General features: G+C 38.4%; 1 protein-coding gene across 3 annotated transcripts in view; it reads left to right on the top strand.

The window, feature by feature from the left end:
* The first annotated feature begins 499 nt into the window (after window positions 1-499).
* ZNF106 (zinc finger protein 106) overlaps window positions 500-22,236 on the top strand; it is a 40,446-nt gene continuing 18,709 nt past the window's right edge. For 2 of the 3 annotated variants that reach the window (XM_077180213.1, XM_077180211.1), the window contains exons 1-7: window positions 500-680; window positions 8,511-8,597; window positions 9,908-9,969; window positions 14,049-14,246; window positions 16,395-18,473; window positions 19,324-19,942; window positions 20,824-20,893. In XM_077180213.1, the coding sequence (XP_077036328.1) occupies window positions 8,544-8,597; window positions 9,908-9,969; window positions 14,049-14,246; window positions 16,395-18,473; window positions 19,324-19,942; window positions 20,824-20,893 (3,082 nt within the window). In that variant the 5' untranslated portion in view covers window positions 500-680; window positions 8,511-8,543. The remainder of the gene's footprint in view (window positions 681-8,510; window positions 8,598-9,907; window positions 9,970-14,048; window positions 14,247-16,394; window positions 18,474-19,323; window positions 19,943-20,823; window positions 20,894-22,236) is intronic. The other variant, XM_077180212.1, reaches the window with a different exon arrangement.

The raw sequence follows: 22,236 nt of genomic DNA, 5'->3' as shown, positions 1-22,236 counted from the left end.
CCAGTGGAACTGCGATCTCAGAGCTGGGTCTTGGTTTCCGTCGCCTCTCTCAGCATCTTGGGATGCTCCAAGTCCCTGTGGACGTTGGCCTCGTGAAAGGTCCCGGTGCAGTAAGGCTTATTGCACACTGCACAACCCGCGCCCTTCTCCTCCTGCCTTAAAAATCGCCCCTGGAGCAATTTCCCAGGCACGGCCACCCTGGCAGGCGTGATGTCCACGGCATCTCGCTGCTGAGGTACCCGCCGTCTGCAGCGTCTGATTTGTAGAGCGGTAACACGTAGCACTATGCGTGTTTAAAGCGCTGTGTTTACACATAATAACAATAACCTCCATTATCATTATCTGTTGGTAAATGCCCCCAGCTGGCCGGTGCTGGTGCCCTCGCCATGAAGTTCGTTCGCCTGTCGGCTGTCCACGATTGTCACGCTGCCGCCAGGACTGCATTTCCCGGCAGGCCCCGCGGGCACGCAGGCGTGCCGTCCAGCGTGCAGCGCGGCCGCCCTCCCGCCGGCCCATTGGTGGGCTGCGCTGTGCCCCCGCCAAACCGCGCGCGCTCTTGCGGGGTGGGCCCGGTGCGGGTGTCGTGCGGGCGGCCGGACCCGGGGCGGTGCTGGCCGGGCCTCCTCGGTCTCACAGGGGAATGGGCTGCCGGGCCGCTGGCCTGGGCAGGGGTGCGATCCGTGAGTACCGGGGCTCTACGGAGCAGAGGGCTTGGGGAGAGCAGTGGCGGCCGGGGGCGATGGGGGCTGCTCCGGCTCTGGCGGAGTGGGCGGCCTGTGGAGGGCAGCAGGGCGAGCCCGGCCGAGGCGGGCTGCGGCTGCGGGCAGCTCGCCTTGGGGCGGGCATGTGCTTTGCGCTGCCTTGTGAGCATCCCCGATTGCTGTAGGGATCCCTGGACTTAGATGCCCTGCTGTAGAACAGCCTAGGGTGGAGGACTCTCTCTTCCAGGTGTGCGCCTGCCCTGCTGCCTCTTCGTGCTTGCCAGGAGTGTTTCCGGGGATGAAGTGTAACTGAGTGCAGAGTTGCTTAGTTGCCTTCCTCATAAGTCAATATCTAAAAATGTGTTGAGTGAAAGCATGCATGAGTTTAGTGATAAATATCTGCTAACTTAAAAGGAGTGGGACTGACAGCGTGAAACAAGTCATAATAGTATGATGAAATATGAGGTGTTTGAAAGTAATCATTCATCATTGCACACTGGGTACTTGAAATCCAAACCTTTATTAAGAACTGCTCGGGGGTGCATATGAATGTCAATTCGTAGAAGTTTATGAAACATTGGATACAAGTAGCATTGATGAAGCATTAAAGTTCATGCTTCAGTATACTTTGTAGATGGAGGTTTGGTAACAATCTTCTCATCCAAGTATAAACCTTCTCACCTTCCCTTCTGCGCCTGAGGAAGTGCAGCTTTAAAGAACAGATAGGTTCTGAGGTGGTGTGTCCTGAGAGAGAAGATAATTGAGAATTTGTGGACTTTGTTTTCAACATGAGTTTCCAGGCTTGCATGTCCTATATCTCTGTTGCATATTGCTGTTCTTCAGTTATTTGCTACTTCTTTCAGTTAAACCTCAATTACTGTATTTAGCAGATTGGCTGTTTTGCTGAACTGACAGATCCTGGCCTAAAAAAAAACCCCAAACACTTAAGCCTTCCAAAAATTTGATGAACAGCTTTCAGCTTTGCAGAAGTTTATAAGCTTATTCCCATTAGTACTGCAGTGTTTGGGATTACAACTGCAGGCTCTAAGGACCAATGCAATATATCTCTGTAACTTTTTACATTGGAAAATAGATTTCTATTCTGAAGTCTCTCCTATTAAAAGCAACTGAATTATGTTTTGTTTTTTTTTTTTAAAGTCCTTGCTTGACTTCAGCTGAACTGGCAGTAAAAGGCAGCTGCACTTGCACTACTTTGTGTGTTCCACTAATGACTGATTTTTGTATGTAAAGTTAGCTAAATATGTGCTACACTCTGGCATTTTCAGTTGGTTTTACCCAAAGTATGTTTGCATTTTACCTAAGTCCGTTTGGTCACTGTACCAAACTTCATGTAGCTTCTACTCCCTAAGTTCAAAAATGTCACATATTTGAAGATATGTCAACTAAAGACCTTAATTCCTGCAGGATTGTGAATCCAGTACAGGGTAACAGCAGTCACTATCCTCTAAATGCGTACCTAAATTGTGTACAGAGATACAACTTGTAGTATCTAGGTAAAATGAAAGTATTTTTCTATCCATGTTCTTTTCACCTTATCTTGTAAAGAAAAAAAGACATCCAGAATAAAATTTAAATATTTTCAGAATAAAATTTAAATTGTTAACACTCTTTTTAACATCTGGTGATCATCTTTGAACTCTGCCACCAGATGGTGTCATAAGATTTGAGGTGTTATCTGACTCAAGCTGATTCTAGCAAAGTAAGAGGATACTATATCTTAGAAGTAACTTTTTTTTTTTTAAATAAAACTGTGTTTTATATTTGTAATGTAAGGTTTTTGAGTTTTTCATCAAGTCCTAGACTATTTTACATTTGGATCCTATTGTGGTAGAGTTGCTTGTGTTGAACCCTGGGACAAACTACAGAGATATGACAATTTAGGCAGAGCCCTGTATTTCTATTACCCGGTCATTAATGACTACTATCTTAATGTTTGAGATCCTTAACTTGATTTTTTCTTGGTATGAAAGCTCTTTATATTGAATAGTGACTTGAGTACCTTGGTTTGAGTGCCTCAAATCACCCTCCAGTGATTCTTCATATTCTGTAATGACACTATAAATAGAAGAAGCCCAGTTACTTGCTGAATGCTCTCCCTGTTTGTTCTCTTGTGTCTATACAGATCTTTCTTAGAGAGTCTGAGTTATTTTGACAAGGCCAAGTACCTGTTTCTGTGGAACTGCAATAGGATGTATAGAGTAATCTGTTTTGATGTGGCTTTTGAGTCCTTGTTCTTAACTAATCAGTGAAAGAGAGGTCATATGAATACCTGGGAAGGATACAATGATATTAAACAGCATAGGAAGGGGGAAAAAAAGATACAACTTAATGTTACAGGAATAAGTGTAAAATTAAGTGTTGGATATTTCTATCATTCTTATAAGAGTCTGTAAAGTGAAGACCCTTTATAAAGTGACTCAAGGTCACCAGAATAAGCGGATGTGAATTCTTTTGTGAGTCACAGTAATATTTAAACCTAAAATTTAATTGGGTTGTTTTGCCCACATCTTGTGGATCACTATGTTGCTTTTTAGTTAGACTTTGTCTCAGTCATTATCGATTGTGTTTGAGGTTGTAACAGTAGTAGGGATACACAGACAACTCCCTTCTCCTAAGTTTGCTAATAGGGGTGTTAGCTAAAGTACTACGTCCGGTTTTGAACTATCCTTTTAGAGTGCTTTGGAAAGGGAAATGGCTATTTTAATAAGCCCAGGAAATGTGATGTTTGAGGAAAATATCTGAAGAAAACAAAACTTGCATATACCTTAAATCGAGTAGGGAGTATGGAAGAAAACAGAAGCTTTCCAGCTTGTGGAATTTCCAGGTATGTGGATTTTAGGTGTTCTAAGTGACAGCATACAGTAATAATGCTGAACAGTTCTTCATTCCAGTTTGGACAGAATATATTCCCGAATCTTCAGGTGTGTGAAAAGCTGTCATGAATAAGAAAGAAATAAGGCATTTAGTTTCACTAGAGAGAAATGATCACCTTGATTTACAGCAAGGAAAACTTACTTTGTATATTAGGAAATTATTACCATTGCTTATATATAGGAGTTGGAAAGATGCAATTTGGTTGTGGCTTAAAGTGTATATGTTCTTCTAACCTGTGCCCTGTTCTTAGACTTACATGAAATAAAAATAGAAGTCAGTGAAAACTCTGTGTTCCTGCCAGGTGTTCTGTGCCTGTGCAGGTCTGTTTAAGATATTTCTCTGTGGTGTCATTATCTCCAGCAGACTTTCCCTGTATGTTGTAAAAATCCCAGCCATACTTATGAGACAGCACTCAGTTTCTGTTAGATGTTTTCTAGGCCAGATAGTGAAGTAAATTTTATTGCTTTTAACAGGAGCTTAAAGAACTTTGAACTGTGCAATAACTTTTCTTTCCTGGCTTAATGTCAAAACAGTTAAGCACTTGTCTGCCCAGTTATACCATTTGCTGTCCAGTGGTGCTGCTTCAGTGCTCAGGGGTCTAGACTACCCTTAGATTGTCACATGGATAAAATTAAATCTTGGAAAGCAGGGAGAAATTTACCTTAAAAGCTTTACTTTTGGTACAAGTATTTGAACTTCTGGAGTGTAATGTAGTTTTCTCCTTCGCCCTGTAAAAATAAGAAACCAACTACAAAGTAGTTAGTGGCTGACAGTGTGTTGGGGGAGAATCATGCCGTTAGTTGTGACTTAACTTTAGTAAGTCCTTAAATTTTTGTTTGCTGCCTGTGTTAGGATGCACAGATCAGCATCTCAGAAGGAAAGTTAGTGCCTCGCAGGTGTGCCCAGAAGGAGAGTTAAGGTAATTAGTAGAAGTTATTGTCTAGCGGGGATGTGTGGTAAATTTGGATGCTTGAGGGGCAATGAATCTTGTAAGGGAAGATAGTCTGTGAATGATAGTGCTTTATTCCATGTAAATTCTGCTGGAGGTGATGAAATTGGAGCACGGGGCTCAGTATTATTATTACTATTCTACATTTCAGCTGGTGTGTGTGCAGCTGGTTGCTGCAGGACAGAAGTCACTGAGGCACTAGGAATGACATCTCTGCAAGGAGCTGAGCATATGCTGAGCATGTTGCTGCACAACATTCTGCACAGTGAATTTGTAGCCTCCTTTTCTTCTCAAGTGTTGAGTTTCCACTGCTCTCTGTAGGGACATGCAGCACTTAGGCAGGCCTTTAGACAGGCCAGTGCTGCTGATCTCTTTGAAGCCTCCTGAGGATTTCTAGGCAGCTGGACTGCCAGGCTGCACACCCCACTCCATGGCACTTGTGGCTTTATATAGTCAGAGTGTTCAGCCACTAATCTGTAGCAGATTTAATCTTGATGTACATTTTTAATGTATGTTATCCGGTAAGGTTGAATTACTGTGGACAAATGGATGTTGTACCAGGAAGTAGCCTAATGCCTAATTTTCTTTGTGGACTATTTTTATTTTTGAGAAGGGCTCTCTAAAATCTCTGTAGCTGGCTTTCTTAATTTAATTAAAGCTCTGTGGTATTTCTAAGCTCTGTACAGGTGCAGACTATGGGCAAGCTGTGTTTACATCACCCAGTTGTAAAGCACATCCCTTCCTTTTAAAACAAACAAATAATAAATGACCCATTGAACAGTTACATTCCCTCAAAATAGAAAGTTGTTGTAATATCTCATTTGTTTCAAAGGCTTTGCATTCTGCTCTTAACATGTGTTCTTTTTATATGATGGTGGGGTCTTTTTGGCAAAACCTTATCTTTGCTTGCAGTTCGCTCATTTTTTAGAGTAGCTCATCTTCCTACTCAAGTCCCATAAAAAGTAATTTTCTATGTTATACAGCAAGCTGATGATTTCAAAAGCACAAGTTGTTAAAGCTGATAAAAGCTTGAAGGTTGCTGAAGTTTAAAGTATGTGGATTTTTTTTCAAGAATTCAAATGTGCCTGCATGTATCTAGAGAGGGCTCTGTTTCTGAAGTTTCTTCATGAAGAATGGAAGTTTTGAGATTGAACAGACCAGTATATGGTGAGATGAAATGCAGTGTCTACATGGCTCAAAAGCTGTCTGATTCTTGCTGATTTTACATAGTGACTGAGGAAATGCCTTTGATTTATTATGTTACTCAAAATACTTCATAGGAGTTCTTTTACAGTAAAATTGAAGTACTTAATTAAAATGAACCACAGTGTTTATAGGTTTAGCAGCATTTGGAGAAAGCTAAGGATCATGGGAAGTGGTTTATATCTATGTAAGACACTAAGTCAAGAGGTGATCTGGAAATAGAATGTGTGTCTGTAACATCTACCGAATCTCTTTATTTCTGAGTCCATGCCACTGAGAAAGTTTCCCTTTTCATAGTGACATCCAATAGCATTTGAATTCTATCAGTATTTTTAGTACTCTGTCATAAGTAATGCCCAGCTGATTGGGCAGTTTGCCGAAAACTCTTCCTGTAATCGTGTATAGTTACTATATGTTTTAATTAGCCAAAACAGGTGTAATGTTAGCTCTGCTGGTGAAAGCTTTTTAATGTTCTGTGCTAACTGGCCTGCTTTTCCTGATTTAAGTCCTGTGCTGCTTTAAGCCAAGTGCAGAACGAATTCTGTAAATACTTGGGTGATCTTGAAGGAGATCTTGAGCACATGTAGGGTATTACTCCGCTGAACTACAAAGTAGTGCCAGCAAAGAATGTTGGGGGTGTACAGAATATTTTAATGCAAAAGGAAGTGTCTGAAATTGGTGCAAGGATTAGCAGCCTCGCTTTCCATGAGTACTTCCATATTAATTGCATTAAACCAGCTGTACTATGTTGGCTAGGCATCTAACAACATTTGTCACTTGTGTATGATCATTAATAATTCCTTTAGATCTGTTGTAGCTGCACAGATCTGTGTATAAACAGTATATTGATGATGTGCTACTTTACTCACCTAATAACTCACTAGAGAATCAGGAGTCTGCAATATCTCGTTTTCTGTCTCTACTTGTATAAGCTTAAACTTTCCTTAACTGCTGTCTCAGTTGAAATATGTTTTAAAACAAGTTATGATCTTTATAAATGCTTTCAAAATAATTTGTTGTGAAAGATAGTGTTTCTGATTCCTGACCTTCCATGAAGGCAGGTGCTTTTGCATGGACATTGCTGATACCATATGAATTTATATGGAGGCTAGTGCATATAAATGAATGATCTTAAACCTTTGTTGGGGCTTATGTGTCGAAATAAACAGCTGCCACTAGTGGTTCAAATATATCAGGTGGCCATGTGATCAAGCTAGAAAATGCATATCTAAACGCTGTCAGGTATCTCAGGGAGATCAAGAATGGTGGTTAGGGAGGACAAGATGACTGAATCTCCTGTTATGTTTTAAATGTGTTTGTTTTAGTATGATGATGTGGATTTTTTTAATGAGAAAACTGTTTCTCTCTTGTCTAATGGTGGAAGTCCTATTGCAGCTCTCAGTTTCCTCCCCTTTAACCCGGACAGATGCTGGTACCTTATGTGTAAATGGGTGTGGAAATCTGTAGGGAAAGAGTTACTTGTCAAAGAACTACATTTTGGACTTAAAGGGTCGCGCTTTTACTTGCTCATTTTTGTTTTCAGTTGGACAGAATAACTGAATATCAGAGCTGCTTTAACTCTAGGTAATCTAGATTTGGTAAAAATCTTGTTCCTGCCCTTTGTTCGCAGCTTCTAGTCAGTACCAGATTTAGAGATTTTTGATGCCGCTGATAAAGAAGGTTGATGTTGAATAACTAGAATTAACTTTATAGGGTCAGTTGTGAAGTAGAGTTCTTGAAGAAGGCTCTTGCAGGTTAATTATGATGCTATTAGCTAAGTTAGCTCTGAAGTTGCCTAATGTAAGTTAGCAAAACTTGAAAGGATTTGTATTTTTCTGTGCAGATACAAAAATCCTGAGTATTGAAAAAATACATTTGTTTTCAGTTTAGGGTGAGGAACTGCCTCTGCCAAATCAATAAAAAATGACAGTAATGCTCAATCATTGTGCATTTTAGTGTATTTTAGGAGAAAGAAAAGTGCAAAGATTGTACCCTGTTATTTAAATAGACATATCTGTTTATGCATTATAACCTAGACTCTAATTTCATTGCACTCCTTATGAGTTAAACATAATGATAAAATACATATGACATTTTATTTGACCTGCCGCTGCTTTTTTTTGCATATATGCAAGTCTTCAGTAGATTAGTGTTAAAATGCTGTCTAAATTGAGTATTTAAGTACATGGATATGTGCATTTCTTGCAAAGGCTAGTGAGAAAAATACTGAATTTAAATTGCTTCAGGTTTTATTTTATGGTGAGTAAATGGATCAATAAAACTTGAAGACTAGTGGTCTTTGATATCATAGATGGCCTCTTTCATTTTCCTAGGGCCTTAAATATCTTCCTTGAGTGGCCCTGTGCACTAAAATAAAGATCTGAGTTTGCCCTGCTTGGTTTTTCTAATTCCTTATCTCCCTGTCATCATTGTAGTTGAAAAGTGTTTTGTTAATCTGATTTGAGTAGCTAAGAGGATTTGTACAGATCTCTGACTGTTGAATGAGTACCATGTCTTGGATGACCAGGAACAAAATGAAAGAAAGGGAAAGCTACTTTTTATTATAGATGTTTTAGATGACTGTTCAAACTACCTTATGTTTTTTTTGAAGAGTATTGATGATGCATGAGAGGCATGTATTCTCTTAAGCTCAGCACAATAGTTTTCATGAACAGTAACTTTGCTTACTTTATTTAGTAAGATAGATTTATAAAACAAGTAATCCTGAATGTTGGTTATTTTTAAATTGTTTTTATTTGCAGGTATGGGATAAGATATTTCCAGAGTATATAAGCATGGTTCAGCAACGAAAATGTGCATTATGTCACATTGTGTACAACTCAAAAAAGGTAAATAATTAATGCTTGACATACATCAGTAGATATTAATATGAAATGTGAATGAGAAATGCTTTCATTTTAAAATTGTGCAAAGTGCAATTTCCCTTTACCAGGAATATATTGCCCTAAGTCTATCTCAAATCAAAGAATATATTTCTGTGTGCTTTGGAGTATCTTGAAGTGAGCTGTGCAGTATGCCTGATTCTGAATGGTAAAAATAGTGAGGTCTTTGAGTTTTTTATATTATTTTACAAAGATGCTAAAGTGAAAAGCACTCACACATATTTGGCTGTAAATTGTGATATGGGAAGAATACTGTAATACACAATTTAATACACAATTTTATAGATTCCTTTTGGAAGGTCTGTGCTTCCATATGGAAGAACCAAATGGAATTGTGTTTTCCACATAACACAGCATGTGTTTTCATTAGTGTGTCAGTTTACTGTCCATCTTCTGTGTGCTGTGTATTTATGCAAAATCTGCATTGAATCTGAGAGTTTCTTAATGGACCTTCATATACTTTTTAGCTACATGGCATGTGGAGATGTGCCATGTGTTTTAATTCACACAACTCTTCAAGGTGGAAGATGTTCCTTTCCCTTCTCAGATAGGATTTCAAGGGCTAAAGAGGATAGTGATTAGTATCTGGTCTTTGAAGATTTCTGAACACTTTGGCTCAAACACCAAAGGAAAGTTAAATCATCTGGACTGCTTCCTTTGCTGAGTGATGAATGTTTTTTCTCTTCTGGCATCTCCCTTTCAAAAGTAAATAATTATAACAGTACTGCAGTTCATAGATCAGGGTTGCTGTAAACAACAAACTGACATGTACATGTCAGTTTCTGAAGTGTCTAGCCAAGTAAAATAGTATATGATGGTGAATTTACAGCTATCTTACAATAGAAATACAGAGAACTGCTCAGATTACACAGGGAAACTATTTTAAGTACTGTGGTTCTGAAGAATGGTATTAATGAGACTTTTAATTAAAATTATTTTCAACAGTGTTTTGTCAAAAATCAGTCTAATAAACTTTGCTACATAGACTGTTATTTGATTTTCTCCTGAAATTCTGCTTCCATTGTGTTGAATTTTAATGACTCGTGTGTTCTTCTTGGGAAAGGTAACATAACTTCCTGCAGGTGTGCCTACTTGTGCTTTCATAGTCACAGAAACAGGAATGGCAACTACTGCAGCCCTGCAGAAGTAGAGTACACCCTTGTGCAAGGCAGGAGAATTCACAAAAATGAGCTTTTCAGATATGATACCGCATTTTTTTTTGTTTTGACCAATTTTGTTTTTTCTACATGTTGAAGGAGATGGAAGAACACAAGAGAAGCATGCTTCACCACAGAGAACTGGAAAACCTGAAGGGAAGGTATGAGAGCAATCTTCCATCATTCCTCCCGGTGCCATTTTGTATGTCACTTTTTGGAAGGACTCCTGACCTATTTCCCATACAAGCTGAATTGCACAATTTATTTTTATGCTTCACTTGAGTAGCGTGCCTTGTCATACAGCTGGCAATGAATGTGTTTTCATGATGTCAGAAACCCAGGAGGCAAACAATGATGTGGAAGAAAGCTCACGTGCATTGCTTTGACTGCAGTGAAATAAAGTTACTTCATTCTGGGCAGTTTCGTGTTTGTGGGGTTTTTTTTTTCAAGCACTAGATTTCTGCCTTTTACAGAATAATCAGAAATTAGAATTATGAATAGTGGCATTTTTCTTTTAAATTTTTTTTTGGGTTTTTGTAAGTTTTCAATGATGTAAAACCAATGGTTGATCTTTTAAAGCACAGTTGCTTGATTAGGAGACCTAACCATGCTGGATGGTGTTTCCTTTAAGGTTTCCTTGTTTTATTTAAAACATTTGGAAAGTAGAAGGGGGGAGTTAAGGGATATTCAAACATGATCCTAATAATAGGGAGTTAGGTTCCAACCAGAGTACACTTTAAAGTGATTTCAGGTGTATGGATTTTGAGATCAGATCAGATCTGATCTCACAGAGATCAGATACTGTCAAATACTTGAATATTTGATCTAGAAATTAATTTTTAATTATCTTGCAGCAGAAAGTTTAACAAATGACAAATCTGTTTTCAACACCTCTTAAAGAACTAAAAGTAACCCTCTTTCCGCTCTTTGAGGTGTGGGGGATTAATTTTGTCAAGACATCTATCTCATACCCAGGGAAAAATACCAGAATGCTCTCTGCTAGAAACTGACTGTTGGCTTCTGGTCAGTTAACTTGTTGAGCACTTCTGTTCTGGACTGTTGTCTTCTGGCAGTGATTCTGAAATTTCACTTATTTTGACATCTTATTTTGGGCCTTCTACATTTTTTTGTTTTATTTTTAGTTTACTTATAGCTCTGTAACACTAATTTCTAGAAGTTATATGTTGTGTCTGCCGTGGCTTGCAAATGATTGGACAATTTTTGGTTTTCCACTCCATAGGACTGATATTAAGTTAAATTTCTTTCATCATCATTACACTTTTTATTACTAATATAACCATCTGTCTTCATTACTCTTTCAGAAGAATGCATGGAAGATGCTTGTTCTCAAAATAATGAACTTAATTTTTCAGTGTGCAACAGCAGCCTCGTTCTCTCTCTTGTGCCCCTTCTTCCATTTCAATTTAATTAGAAGTTTTTTAGGAGTCTTTTACAGCCATGTACTTAAAGAAGAAAATGTGAAGCACAAGCAGCAGCCTCGTGAGTGTGGCTGAATTGTGTAACAGATGATAATACCATTAAAGTATGTGGAATATCAACATCTTACTACCTTGAAATTTAGTATCTGACTAGAAGTCACTTTTCAGACTTTCTGTTTGGAAGAGGTAATGGAAATGCACACATTGATTCATCCTTTTCTTTCATTTAGAGTTAGCTTAGTTATCTCAAGGGCTAGAATAATTTTCTGAAATGTTTTAAGACTCTTCTCCTTTCCTTGAAGTCTTATTCTGTGTGATGTATAAGGAGAATTGGATGCCAAGTACAAAGCTGTAGCATATTTGGGTTTTGCTTGTTTTTAGTTGAAAGTGAAATATTGCTCTTGTAACATGGGACATTGAGACTACAGTCTGAAGTATACATGCAGTAAATAAAGCTCTTGAGTGCTTTCATACTGAGTACTTTTGTTGTGTTTACCTCAAACTTCTTTTGGCTGCCTTGTTTAACAGCTAAGATTGTGTGGTATTCCTGTGTGGCAGGGGAATGTGTAGACATGATCAGTGTGTGCCACGGACTGTGCTAGTTCTGGATGGCATTAATGGGTGTAGGAAAAGTATAGAACTAAAGGAAATATAAATTCCCCTAAGGGTAGCTATCTGAACTCCTGGCCGGTTTATCTTCAATTAAAGCAGTTGTTCATAATGAAAAAAAAAAAGTTGTGTTTTTCTTTAGGCTCATCTAAATTAACAGCAGGTCAAAGAAGTCTTGCCTTTTCAGACTGTCAGTTGGTACAAGAACCACAGCTTTGTAATTAGTAACTTGAAAGTTAGAAGTGACAGAAACAAGTTCTTTGTCCTCAGTCCAGCAGTTAACTCACAGGCTTTGCTCAAAATAAATAAAACTTTGCATTTAGTTAGTCAGTCTATAAATGTTTTATGCAATAATTGAAACATGGATCTTATGAAGGATGTGGATTGTTCTTTAAAACCTATATACTGCCACATTAGAACCACTGGAGTGTGCTTCTCATTGAGAGTCCGTATGGGTGAAGTGGAACGTTATGTAAAAAGAACATCTTTTTCGGTGAGATGCCAACTTTCTATTTGCAGTTTGCCTTGTGTGATGACCTAAGTTAAAAATAAGTCTTATTAGCTATGCACAGCTGTGCCATTTATGAGTGTGAAGAGGATTTTTCCAACGACATTAGTAAAATCCACTGGTTTGGTTATCTTTAGTGCATTAAGATAGCTCGAAGTGCAATATATAGGATATGGGCTTTGAATATTTATTAGCCAATGTGAAGTGTATGAAATTAAGTACACTTAGTTCTCGAAAATACAGGGTAAATTTGGAAGCTACTGACATCATAAATGAAATTTATCTTAATGTTTAATTTGAAATTAATTAGGCTGCAACATACAGAATAATTAAACAAAAAAATTCTGATTTTTAATACTTAGGCTGTTTAAAATAAAGCCGTCTCTAGGTGTGTCTGAATGACTGCATTGATTAAATATCTGAAGTATTTTACGCTGATAGCCAGGATAAATAAAACATAGCTGCTGACACTTGATTAACCACTCCGATGAGGACACTGCCTTAATACCTTGAGTGAATGCACATCTTTTGATCTTTCTCTCTCTTTTTTTTTTAACCATTCACTAAAAACAAGGATTCATGTTTCTCTTTTTATTTTATGCATCCCATTTTCTTGACACTAGTCATGAACTGTGTGTTATATTATGATGCTTCTGTTCTAAGACCTTTGTGTCAAGTGGTCCATGGGGACATACATATCTGCTTTAATGAATTAACTGGCAGAATTGAAAGAAGCACTGTGGAGGCAGTCAGTGAATCCTGTCTTGGTCCTGCTGAGTTATTTGCAGTGGACTATGCTCTATATAATTTTTATCTGTGTGGTTTTATTTTTAATCTGGTGAACATATTTTCCTTTTTAGGAAGTTAATAATGTACTTCTTTAACACGGATTTATTGGAAGGCATTGTCAGAAGAACAAATGTTGTGGTTTTAGAAATCTGAATTTCTTAAAAAAAAAGTTCAAGTCTTGCAGTCTTAATCCAGTAATATGAGTAAAGCCATTTGTCTGATACAGCTGTCAACTTTCTCCAGCTGAAATTATTTCTATATTTTTTGAGATAAGTCCTCTAAAGTAGAAAGCAGACCTCATGCACACTTGAACCAAATAAAGTACAGGAAACTGAAGACACCCTCCCATCACTCACTGTGCTGTGGAGTCTTTGGATTCCAGGCAGCAGTCTCAGCTGTCCCAGTTTAGGTTATGTTGTATCAGGATTGGCTGTATCCATGTACTGCCTCCTCCCTATTCTAAATTTCACTGGGGGAAGGCTCAAGGCAAGGATTAAATGTAGAAGCTGTCACCAGGCTTCCCCAGTGCAGCTGGCAGCATGGATGGGTTTCAGAGCTCCTGCTAGCTCTGGAAGCCTTTCATTCTGCCTCCTCGCTCACTATGTTTCCTCTGAATAGATTTTGAGTACAACAATTCAAGAAGAATTCCTTCTCCCACCTAATGTAGCTTTATTACCAAGTCTTTTACCTCTTGATTGTTGGAAAAAAATCTTGTAAAAACTGACCATCAAAACACAAAACCTTGGAAGAAAAAGCCAGAGAATTCAAATAAGTATACTGAGCAAAGCCTAGTTGCCTTGAGCTCACACACATTCAGAGGAAACAAAGTAAGGCCAGAGGTACCTGCCATGCCAGTTGGCAGAGTTGAAAGCCCACCCTCTGCCTCTTTTCCTAGGGATAGCAGCCATGAATGCCGGGTGTGCAGGGTGACGCTGGTGGGTTTGTCAGCATATGCCAAGCACATCTCCAGTCAGCTGCACAAAGACAACGTAAATGCCCATGACAGAAAAGAGGAAGAGAAAGAAGCGGCAGAAGAAGAGGACCTTGACAAAGAACTCATTCAACTAATCAAGCAAAAGAAGGAACGGAACCGGTGAGTTTTCCTTTCTCCACTTAGATCATAGAATTGCTTTTAATACAATGAGGAGGCACTCCTGAGGCTTAGGTGCTCACAGAATGTAAACTGCCTGTAGCCAGCATACTTGTGAGAGCAATCCAAGAGACCTGTGTGGATATCAGTTTCAACAGTAAATGTGACTCTGCTGAATGTTTTTGTCCTGTTCCTCTAGTACTAGTATGGAAATACAATCATTCTCCATGATGGGTAAAAACAGTCTTGAGTTTTGAGAACCCTAATGTTTTTATTTTAGTATTTGATACCTTTATAACTGAAGACTTAATAAATGGACAGTAGTGCTAATGCTGTTTATGGTGGAGGTTGTCTGTAGCAACCTGGCCTTTAAGAAACTGCTGCTGAACATGTTTTTTTTATAAAATCAATTGGATTATTCTGTAAATGTCAAGTGAAATCCCCTAGTCCTTGAATGAGATTTCTTACTTGTTGTACCTTGCTGCTTACCATTAGCTAAACATAGTTCCAGTGGCTCACTATGAAATAGAGAGCTGCAGAAAGTAACAAATATTGTCTTTTATTTTACATTGAAATCTGCACATGTGCATTGCTTGTGTGATGTTCCAGTTGGGAATATATTATTTGAATAGGTTTCTGGCATGGTGATGGTACTAAAGGGGCATATAATTTTTAAAAGAAGCTCTTGTGTTCTGTGGCTAGAAATTTAAATTAGTGTTTCCAGATGTTGAAATCTGTGACAACTATTAGATAGGTTTTGGCATCACTCTGTCGTACTAGTGTGTCCCTGCACTGCACAATGGTAATGTTTTCATACTGGTTAATGTAGGTAGCAAAATTGTTACTTTTCCTTTTTGTTTTATGGAAAAGGAGTAATACTGTCAGTGCAGTGTTGTTCTGAGGCAACTAAAACTGTAGAAAATCTCTGTCTGCTGGGTGCTGGTTTGGAGAGGCAGAAAACCAGAAGGTGTAAGTTACTAATTCAGCAAAATTATTTCCATTAGATCACAATCTAGTTGATCGCAATCAGCTCTTAGAAATTACTGTATCACTTAGATATTGTTGTTTTGAATTCTCGTCTTAGAGCTCAGATTATTTTGCACAGTAGACTGTTTTCCATTAGAGAGTAGTTATTAGTGAATCTTTTAGCAGAGCTGGAATGTATCAAAAACATAAAGGGTGATACAATATGAATGTTCAGTTTACTCAAATCAATTGTTTTTGAGTAGTAGTGTGAAAATTTACTGTCTTTCTTGTCCAGGGATCTAGAATGGATGTATTTCTGTGATCAGTTCCTGGAAAAAACTTTTAATGAAAACTCCTCATTTGGTGGGATAGATTGCTGACCCTGGGAATAGCTGTAGCTGTTAAGGGAGCATTTATCTTTAAATGTACATGTGATAGTTTGCCACGTGTTTGTGATAAGTTGCCAAGCACAAGTGCTATCCAAAGGGCAGTCGATAGTGCTGCTGGGAGGCTCATACAGACTCAGGATTGCATGCTGTGGACTGTTCCAGTCTCTTGATTAAAAGAAGACAAATTACTTCCGTGTCTGAGGTGCATCTTCTGTAGATGTTTTACATCTGTGTTTTAACCTTTATAAATGGAGCCATCATGTCAATTGTTCCCTCCAGTAAGAATAATAATGCAGTTTTCAGCCTAACTTTCCTCTGTTTTCTATCAGTTCACTCTAGTTCTACCAGCAGAATAGTCTTCAGAAAATATAATCTCACTATTGAGTTTTCTGTCTACTAAGATAGAGCAAATTACAAAGATTCTATAACATTAAGAAACTTTATTTTTATTAGTTTCTTCTTAGTCCAATAGGAAATATAAAGGAATATTATCTTTCAAGTTAGAGAAAAGTATTTAAAAATCAGTCTATTGACCTGTCCCTACACCAAATCTTTTGTTCTTGTGAGAGAAATTTTGAAATTATCACATTTAAGTAAAGGTACAACATTAGTTTTGAAAGTCAAACATTAGTGAAGCTTGAAAAGTAAAGCTGCCAAAAAAGTATCTGTTTCTTTCTATAATAAATAATTTTTAAAAAATTTTCTTCCCAATGCAAATAAAATTCATGAAGCTTGTGGACTGTTGGATTTTAGTAGAATAGGATCAGAATTTAGGCTTTTCTCAATTCTTTTGTAGGCAAACTGAACCAAGTTGTGCAAGCCAAGAATTAGAATGTGATGATAGGAGACCACAGAGAAGGCGAGAAGAAAGAGCTGCTTACAAAGAAAGAGAAGCTTATGATCAGTCGTCGTGGCATCATCATAATGCATCACAAAGGGACTGGAAATGGGAAAAGGATGATTATGTTAGTCCTAGACAAGGCAAATTTTCACACTCTCAGAGGAACCTTAATATAAACAGACATTCAGGTGGTGCAAGGGGGCGCTCTGGGTGGCACCAGAATGTTTCAGGAAACCCTTCGAATCGACATAATTATGGGAATTCTGGAAACGCTTGGCATCCAAGTGGGCGGAGAGGAGGAGCATCAAATTGGCATCATGGTGCCAGGGGAAGAAATTCTACTTGGCACTCAGAAGAAACGGGTCATTTTTCTAGCTGGAATTCCAAGAGTTATGGAGGAAACTGGAAACCAAGTCCTCATGGTGCAAATGGCTGGAATTTTGGAAGCTCAGGAGATTCATATTCATCAGAGCCAAATATATACAGTCAGGAAAGGTCTGCATGGCAGCGGCCAGAGAAAGGCAATGTTCTGCCGCATAGAAATCGAAGAAATAGGGGTGACCGTCTGGATTTTACTAGTGATGAGCTTGCTGCTGAGGGGGTGTTAGAATTTAGTACATTGAAACAACCAGAAAGCAAACCTTCAAGAGCCAGTGGAAAAAGCGTCAGTCCTTCCAGAGATAAAACATATCGCTGGAGTCCCTACCCATCCCAGAAAACTGCAGAGCAGCAACCACGGTCTGAAGATAATGTTTCAAAAACTTCAGATAAAATAGGTTCTGTACTTACATCTCTTACTGATTCATCAATGAAAGGAGAAACTTGTGAAGCCAATGTTAGCCTTTCAAAACTTAAAGACCATGAGGCATCTTCCCCTTCTAATGGAACCTCAGACCACCTTGATTTTTGCACGGTTATGGAAGACTCTTCCAGTGGTGAAAAGCCTGACAGAGATGATGGCAGAAGTAATAGTATGCCATCACTGAAATCCCCTCTTCTCAATATCACAGATACGAAATTATCCTTGATAAAGCAAGACACGAACAGTCTCTTAAAAAATGTCAGGCTTCTGTTATCCTCGGCTAGTGGTGAAGAGCAGAATAATTTGAATGCAGTGAACTTGGAAACAAACAGTTTCTTGTCTTATTCATCAAAGCTGCATGCTGCTTGTGTTGGTAACTTACAAGACAACAAAGATGTGCTTGGTAGCAATCTTGGAGAGCCTATTAAGAACTTAAATGAAGCAGAACAAAATCCCAAAGGTATCCAGTGCAACCATTCCTTGCAGAATGCTCCCTTAAGCTCTTGCAAAGATACAAGTGACCAGAATAGGGAAGAAACTGGGAAGGCATTGCCAAAGAAGGAGTTCAGACTAGATTCATTAGATGTGAGTGGTGATGATTTAATGGGAAGTGAGAAGTCAGAAGCAAAAGTTGAAAAGTTGGATTCTTCTTTACCCTGTGACACTCCTGAAGGTAAAACTACCACCTCTGAAAGGGAAAATGATAAAAAGCCATCTGCTTCAAGTATTGCTTCTGCTGAGCTAAAAAATTTTACATTTCTGGTAGAACCCACAGTTTCTTCGTCAAGCAGTCAGGACCGTTTGCATGTGGATTTGAAAAGCTCACAGGACAGGGAAGGGAATGAGGAGTGTGTCAAGTCACGTGATCAATTTGAAATTGAAGGTTTTGAAAATCCTTCAGATAATGAGCTTCAAAAAGGAGGAAGCCAGTCAGGAGGCCTCCTTCTTCCAGATTTAAGCAAACTTGGCCTGCCTGCTTCTCTGCAAAGAGATCTGACACGGCATATCAGTCTGAAGAGCAAAGTCGGGACGCATCTCCCAGAGCCCAATCTCAATAATGCACGTCGCATTCGGAATGTGAATTGCCTTCGGAGAAGTGAGACAGAAAAGGAGTCGGGGCTTAAACCTACCCTCAGGCAGATTCTTAGTGCTTCCCGGCGAAATGTTAACTGGGATCAGGTCATCCAGCAGGTAACCAAGAAGAAACAGGAACTTGGCAAAGGTTTACCAAGGTTGGTACCTTTCAGATCCAACTATGTCTCTCAGGGCATGCTGAGGGAGGAGGGTTATATTTTCCCATATCTGAAATGAATTCCAAAATCCTTGAAGTAAGAGTTTATAATGAAGCTTGCTATGCCATGATCTTTTGCAGAGTTTTTGAAAATGCAATTTTTTTGCAAATAATGCAGAGTTTTTATTGATTGATGCTATAAATGAATTTCTGTCCATAGATAAGTAAAAGTAATCTGCTCAGAAAAGATTCTGATCCATTCATAATGGTTGCTTTAATATCTGAATGTGGATGGTAAAAATGTAGTTTCTGTAGTTTCTTTTGCAGTTCTAGTAATGGAAGAATGTAAAAATGCAATCAGGATGGGAACAATGCTATGACAGTTCCCTATTTCCTCATTTTTTTAGGACTACAAGAAATGCTTGCAGTGTTGCAAGCAGTGTAAATGCTCACTCTTCATTTGTTAATCTTCTATTCTGGTATACAGTTTGCTTTTGTATTTAAGGAAGCAATTCTATAATACTGCATTTTTGAAATGTGCTTTAAACCTGAATAATTTGAAATGTCTTGAACAAATGTCGCATTTGATTATTCCAACCTTGCTTGGGAATAATTTGTAATAACATGATTTCTGACTTGAAAATCATGCTGCCAGTTCTTAGCCACTAAGTCTGGTTATGTGATACACAGGAGATGTTCCATTGTCAGATGAGGTAGAAAGCACAGAATACCACTGTAATGGGATTAAACCTACTGCTTAAAGCAGCAGTGTACATTTGGAGAAGGGGGAGGCTTTTCTCTATGTGTAGCAGGCTTGTAACTTGTTTATTTTTCTTTTTATCTTGTTAAAGGTTTGGCATAGAAATGGTGCCTCTTGTTCAAAATGAGCAAGAGGGTCTAGAACTCAGTGAAGAATCTGATCCGACTGCTCTAGAAGGATTCCAGTGGGAAGGGATTTCCTTAGTTTCTGGCTCAGCCAGAAAACGTAGCTTTTCTGAAAGCAGTGTCATAGCAGACAGAAATTCTTCTGCTTATAGCTTTTTCAGTGAACAAGCCAAAATTAAAGAAAGTGGGCAAAGGCAAGTAATTGCAGCCAGCCACCCACATCATATAACATCTGGATATGAGGCAAGCACTGACATTGAGGCTGATCAGAAAGAGGGGACACCATCTCTTGCTTTGTCACCTTTTATGTCTGAAAGAACCGAGGCTAGCAGAAGTCACAGCCTACAGGCCACCTCTGAGATCACAGGCCACACAGAACAAGACCAGGAGAGCCCAGAGAAGAGAACACCTCTTCTCGAAAAACAAAATGTATTAGAGGTCTCAGAAGAAAATCGTCCAGCTTCAAATAGTGCTTCACTTTTTGCAATGTCCAATAACATAGATGCAGCTACAGACAGTAGCTGCACATCTGGGACTGAACAGAATGACAGCCAAGGAATTGGAAAGAAGCGAAGAGCAACTGGAGTAAGTGTGCAATTCTGTCCAGCTTTGATCTGCTGAACAGGTTCTTTCTCTGTCAATGGTTATTCAGCTTTGGAATGATCTGTGCTGGGAGGACTTTCCCCATCTGATAGTCTTGTACATTGGTAATATCAAGTTCATTTTTTGTTTGACTTGATTTTCTTTAAATTTCTGCTTTCATAGTGCAGGACTTGTGATAGTTTTTTGTAACTAGTAGGAATGACAAATACTCTTTTTTTTTATTTGATACCTGGCATACTCTGTTGATAAACAAGAGCTGTTAAAATATTTCTGTGGAAGTACTAGGTTTTGTAGCAAGAATCTTGGTGTTTCACAGCACAATTTAAATGGAAGGTAGCCTGTAGTAGTAATTGGTTTTCCTTAGATGTTTCTGGTTTTATGATAAAGCAAGGAAATAAAAACATTTTGAAAAAATTACACACCTAAAATTATATTCTTAAATCTGAATTTGTTTCAGAGTCTGGTCTTAGGCTTATCCAAAGGTTCAAAAAAATCTTGTTGATCAATTTCACAAAATGGTTTTGCAGAAAGCAATAATTCTAATTCCTCACTGTTTAATCCACTACACCTTCAACTAAAACTGTAGAGCAGACACTGTGATTCAAGTGCAATTTTAAACATCTGAGCAAGAAGCAGGCTATTGGCATATTTAATATTTCTTCTCAGTTGAGTTGAAAACATGGCACTCTGTTGTCCTCCCTCTTTTGAGAGCAGAGCAAATGATGAGTTATGCAAGAATGTGCAAGCAAATGATGGATTCTTCTCTGTGCCTACAATAATGATTGAAAAGATGACGGATGTTCAGCTTCTTGATTTAGGCAAAATTATTCTTGTTACTTTTTAATAGATGATTTTACTTGCAGGAGGGATCTTCTCCTGAAATCCCTAGTCTAGAAAGAAAGAATAAAAGAAGAAAAATCAAAGGTAAAAAAGGTGGGTGAATATCATACATGTGTGCATGTGGTGTAGAGGTTATAAACACTCAGTAGTATTTTGACTTGGCTGAAGTACTAGTTCCTTAATGTTACTATGCTGCTTCCTGGGCTTTTACTGAAGTTTGTAGTGTGGACTGCTCACTAATCTGCAATACATTCTTCTCTGAAGACCTATATCTTAGTTTGTCATAAGTTATTTCTAAAAGACGGGTATGTGCATCCTTTCTGCCTGCACTTCATATTCCTGATTGTACAGATGGGACCTTTGCTTTCCCCCTCTATAGGGTGGTGAGGTTTGTTGCCTCTTTGGATGGAGGTTCTTAACTGAGAGGTCAACAGTTAACTTCCTTCGAATTTGCTATGCAGCTTTCCCTTTCTAATTCTGGGTGGTCTCACCAGAAAAATTGTATTCTGTTTAATTTGGTCTCTATTCTGTTTTTGATATCTCTGACAATGCTTTTTACTTTTTTAATGTCCTTAGTGGAAATGAGTGTGGAATGCCTCTCTCCTTCATGCTCCTGACCAAAGAAAACTCTTATTCTGGCATTAGACAGATATTTCGCAAGCATGCCTAAAGCATCTTCATCACCATGTCTCAAAACGAATCATCCAACCATCGTGTTTTAGGCAGAATATTTTCTTTGATAACTAAACCATTGCCAGGACCTTTGAGCTCCGAAGATGGCTTTAGTATCATTTATCTTTTTTCCCATTATTTATTTATATTAACAGTTGTTTGTAATATAGGGCAATAATATGACTCTACTGTGGCAATGAATATTTGACTACTTGAAAAGGTGGGGGTTTAATCAGCCTTTCTCCAATGACCAGTGTCTGTTATAGAGACTCATAATGCATTCTACTTTGTAAAATTTCTTTCCCATTACTTTGTTTTATTGTTATTGTTGTTGTAGTAAATTTGCTGAAGGAAACTATAACCTGAGCGCAGTTAAGCAGTGTCCAAATGGAAATTTGTTTGGACAATCTTTGTAATGCCAGAAGTCTCTGGGAGTATAGGAGGATCTTTTACTGAGTACAGTGGTCAGAAACTCTTTCTCAAGAGACGGCAAACACCAGTTTCATGGCCCAAAATCATCTTGAGTAGTAAACTCTTTTTTTAATCATTGGGTTCCTTTTCTCCTAAACAGCTTTTCCTTGGCTTTTGCATTCACGGAATAATTTAAATCTTGTTTAGCTTAAATTTGCCTTTTCCTTTTTGATTACATTAATGGCAGGTGTGTATTTGTACTTCTTGCACACATGTTCTTCAAGAAAAGGTCTTTGTGGAAGATAATTACTTCATTTATTTAACTAAATCAGTGCTGGCAAAGCTGTGATTAA

This window comes from Agelaius phoeniceus, chromosome 6 (assembly GCF_051311805.1).
Source record: "Agelaius phoeniceus isolate bAgePho1 chromosome 6, bAgePho1.hap1, whole genome shotgun sequence".
In the NCBI taxonomy this organism is placed as follows: domain Eukaryota; kingdom Metazoa; phylum Chordata; class Aves; order Passeriformes; family Icteridae; genus Agelaius; species Agelaius phoeniceus.
This window is presented reverse-complemented; position numbering and strand designations above follow the sequence as displayed.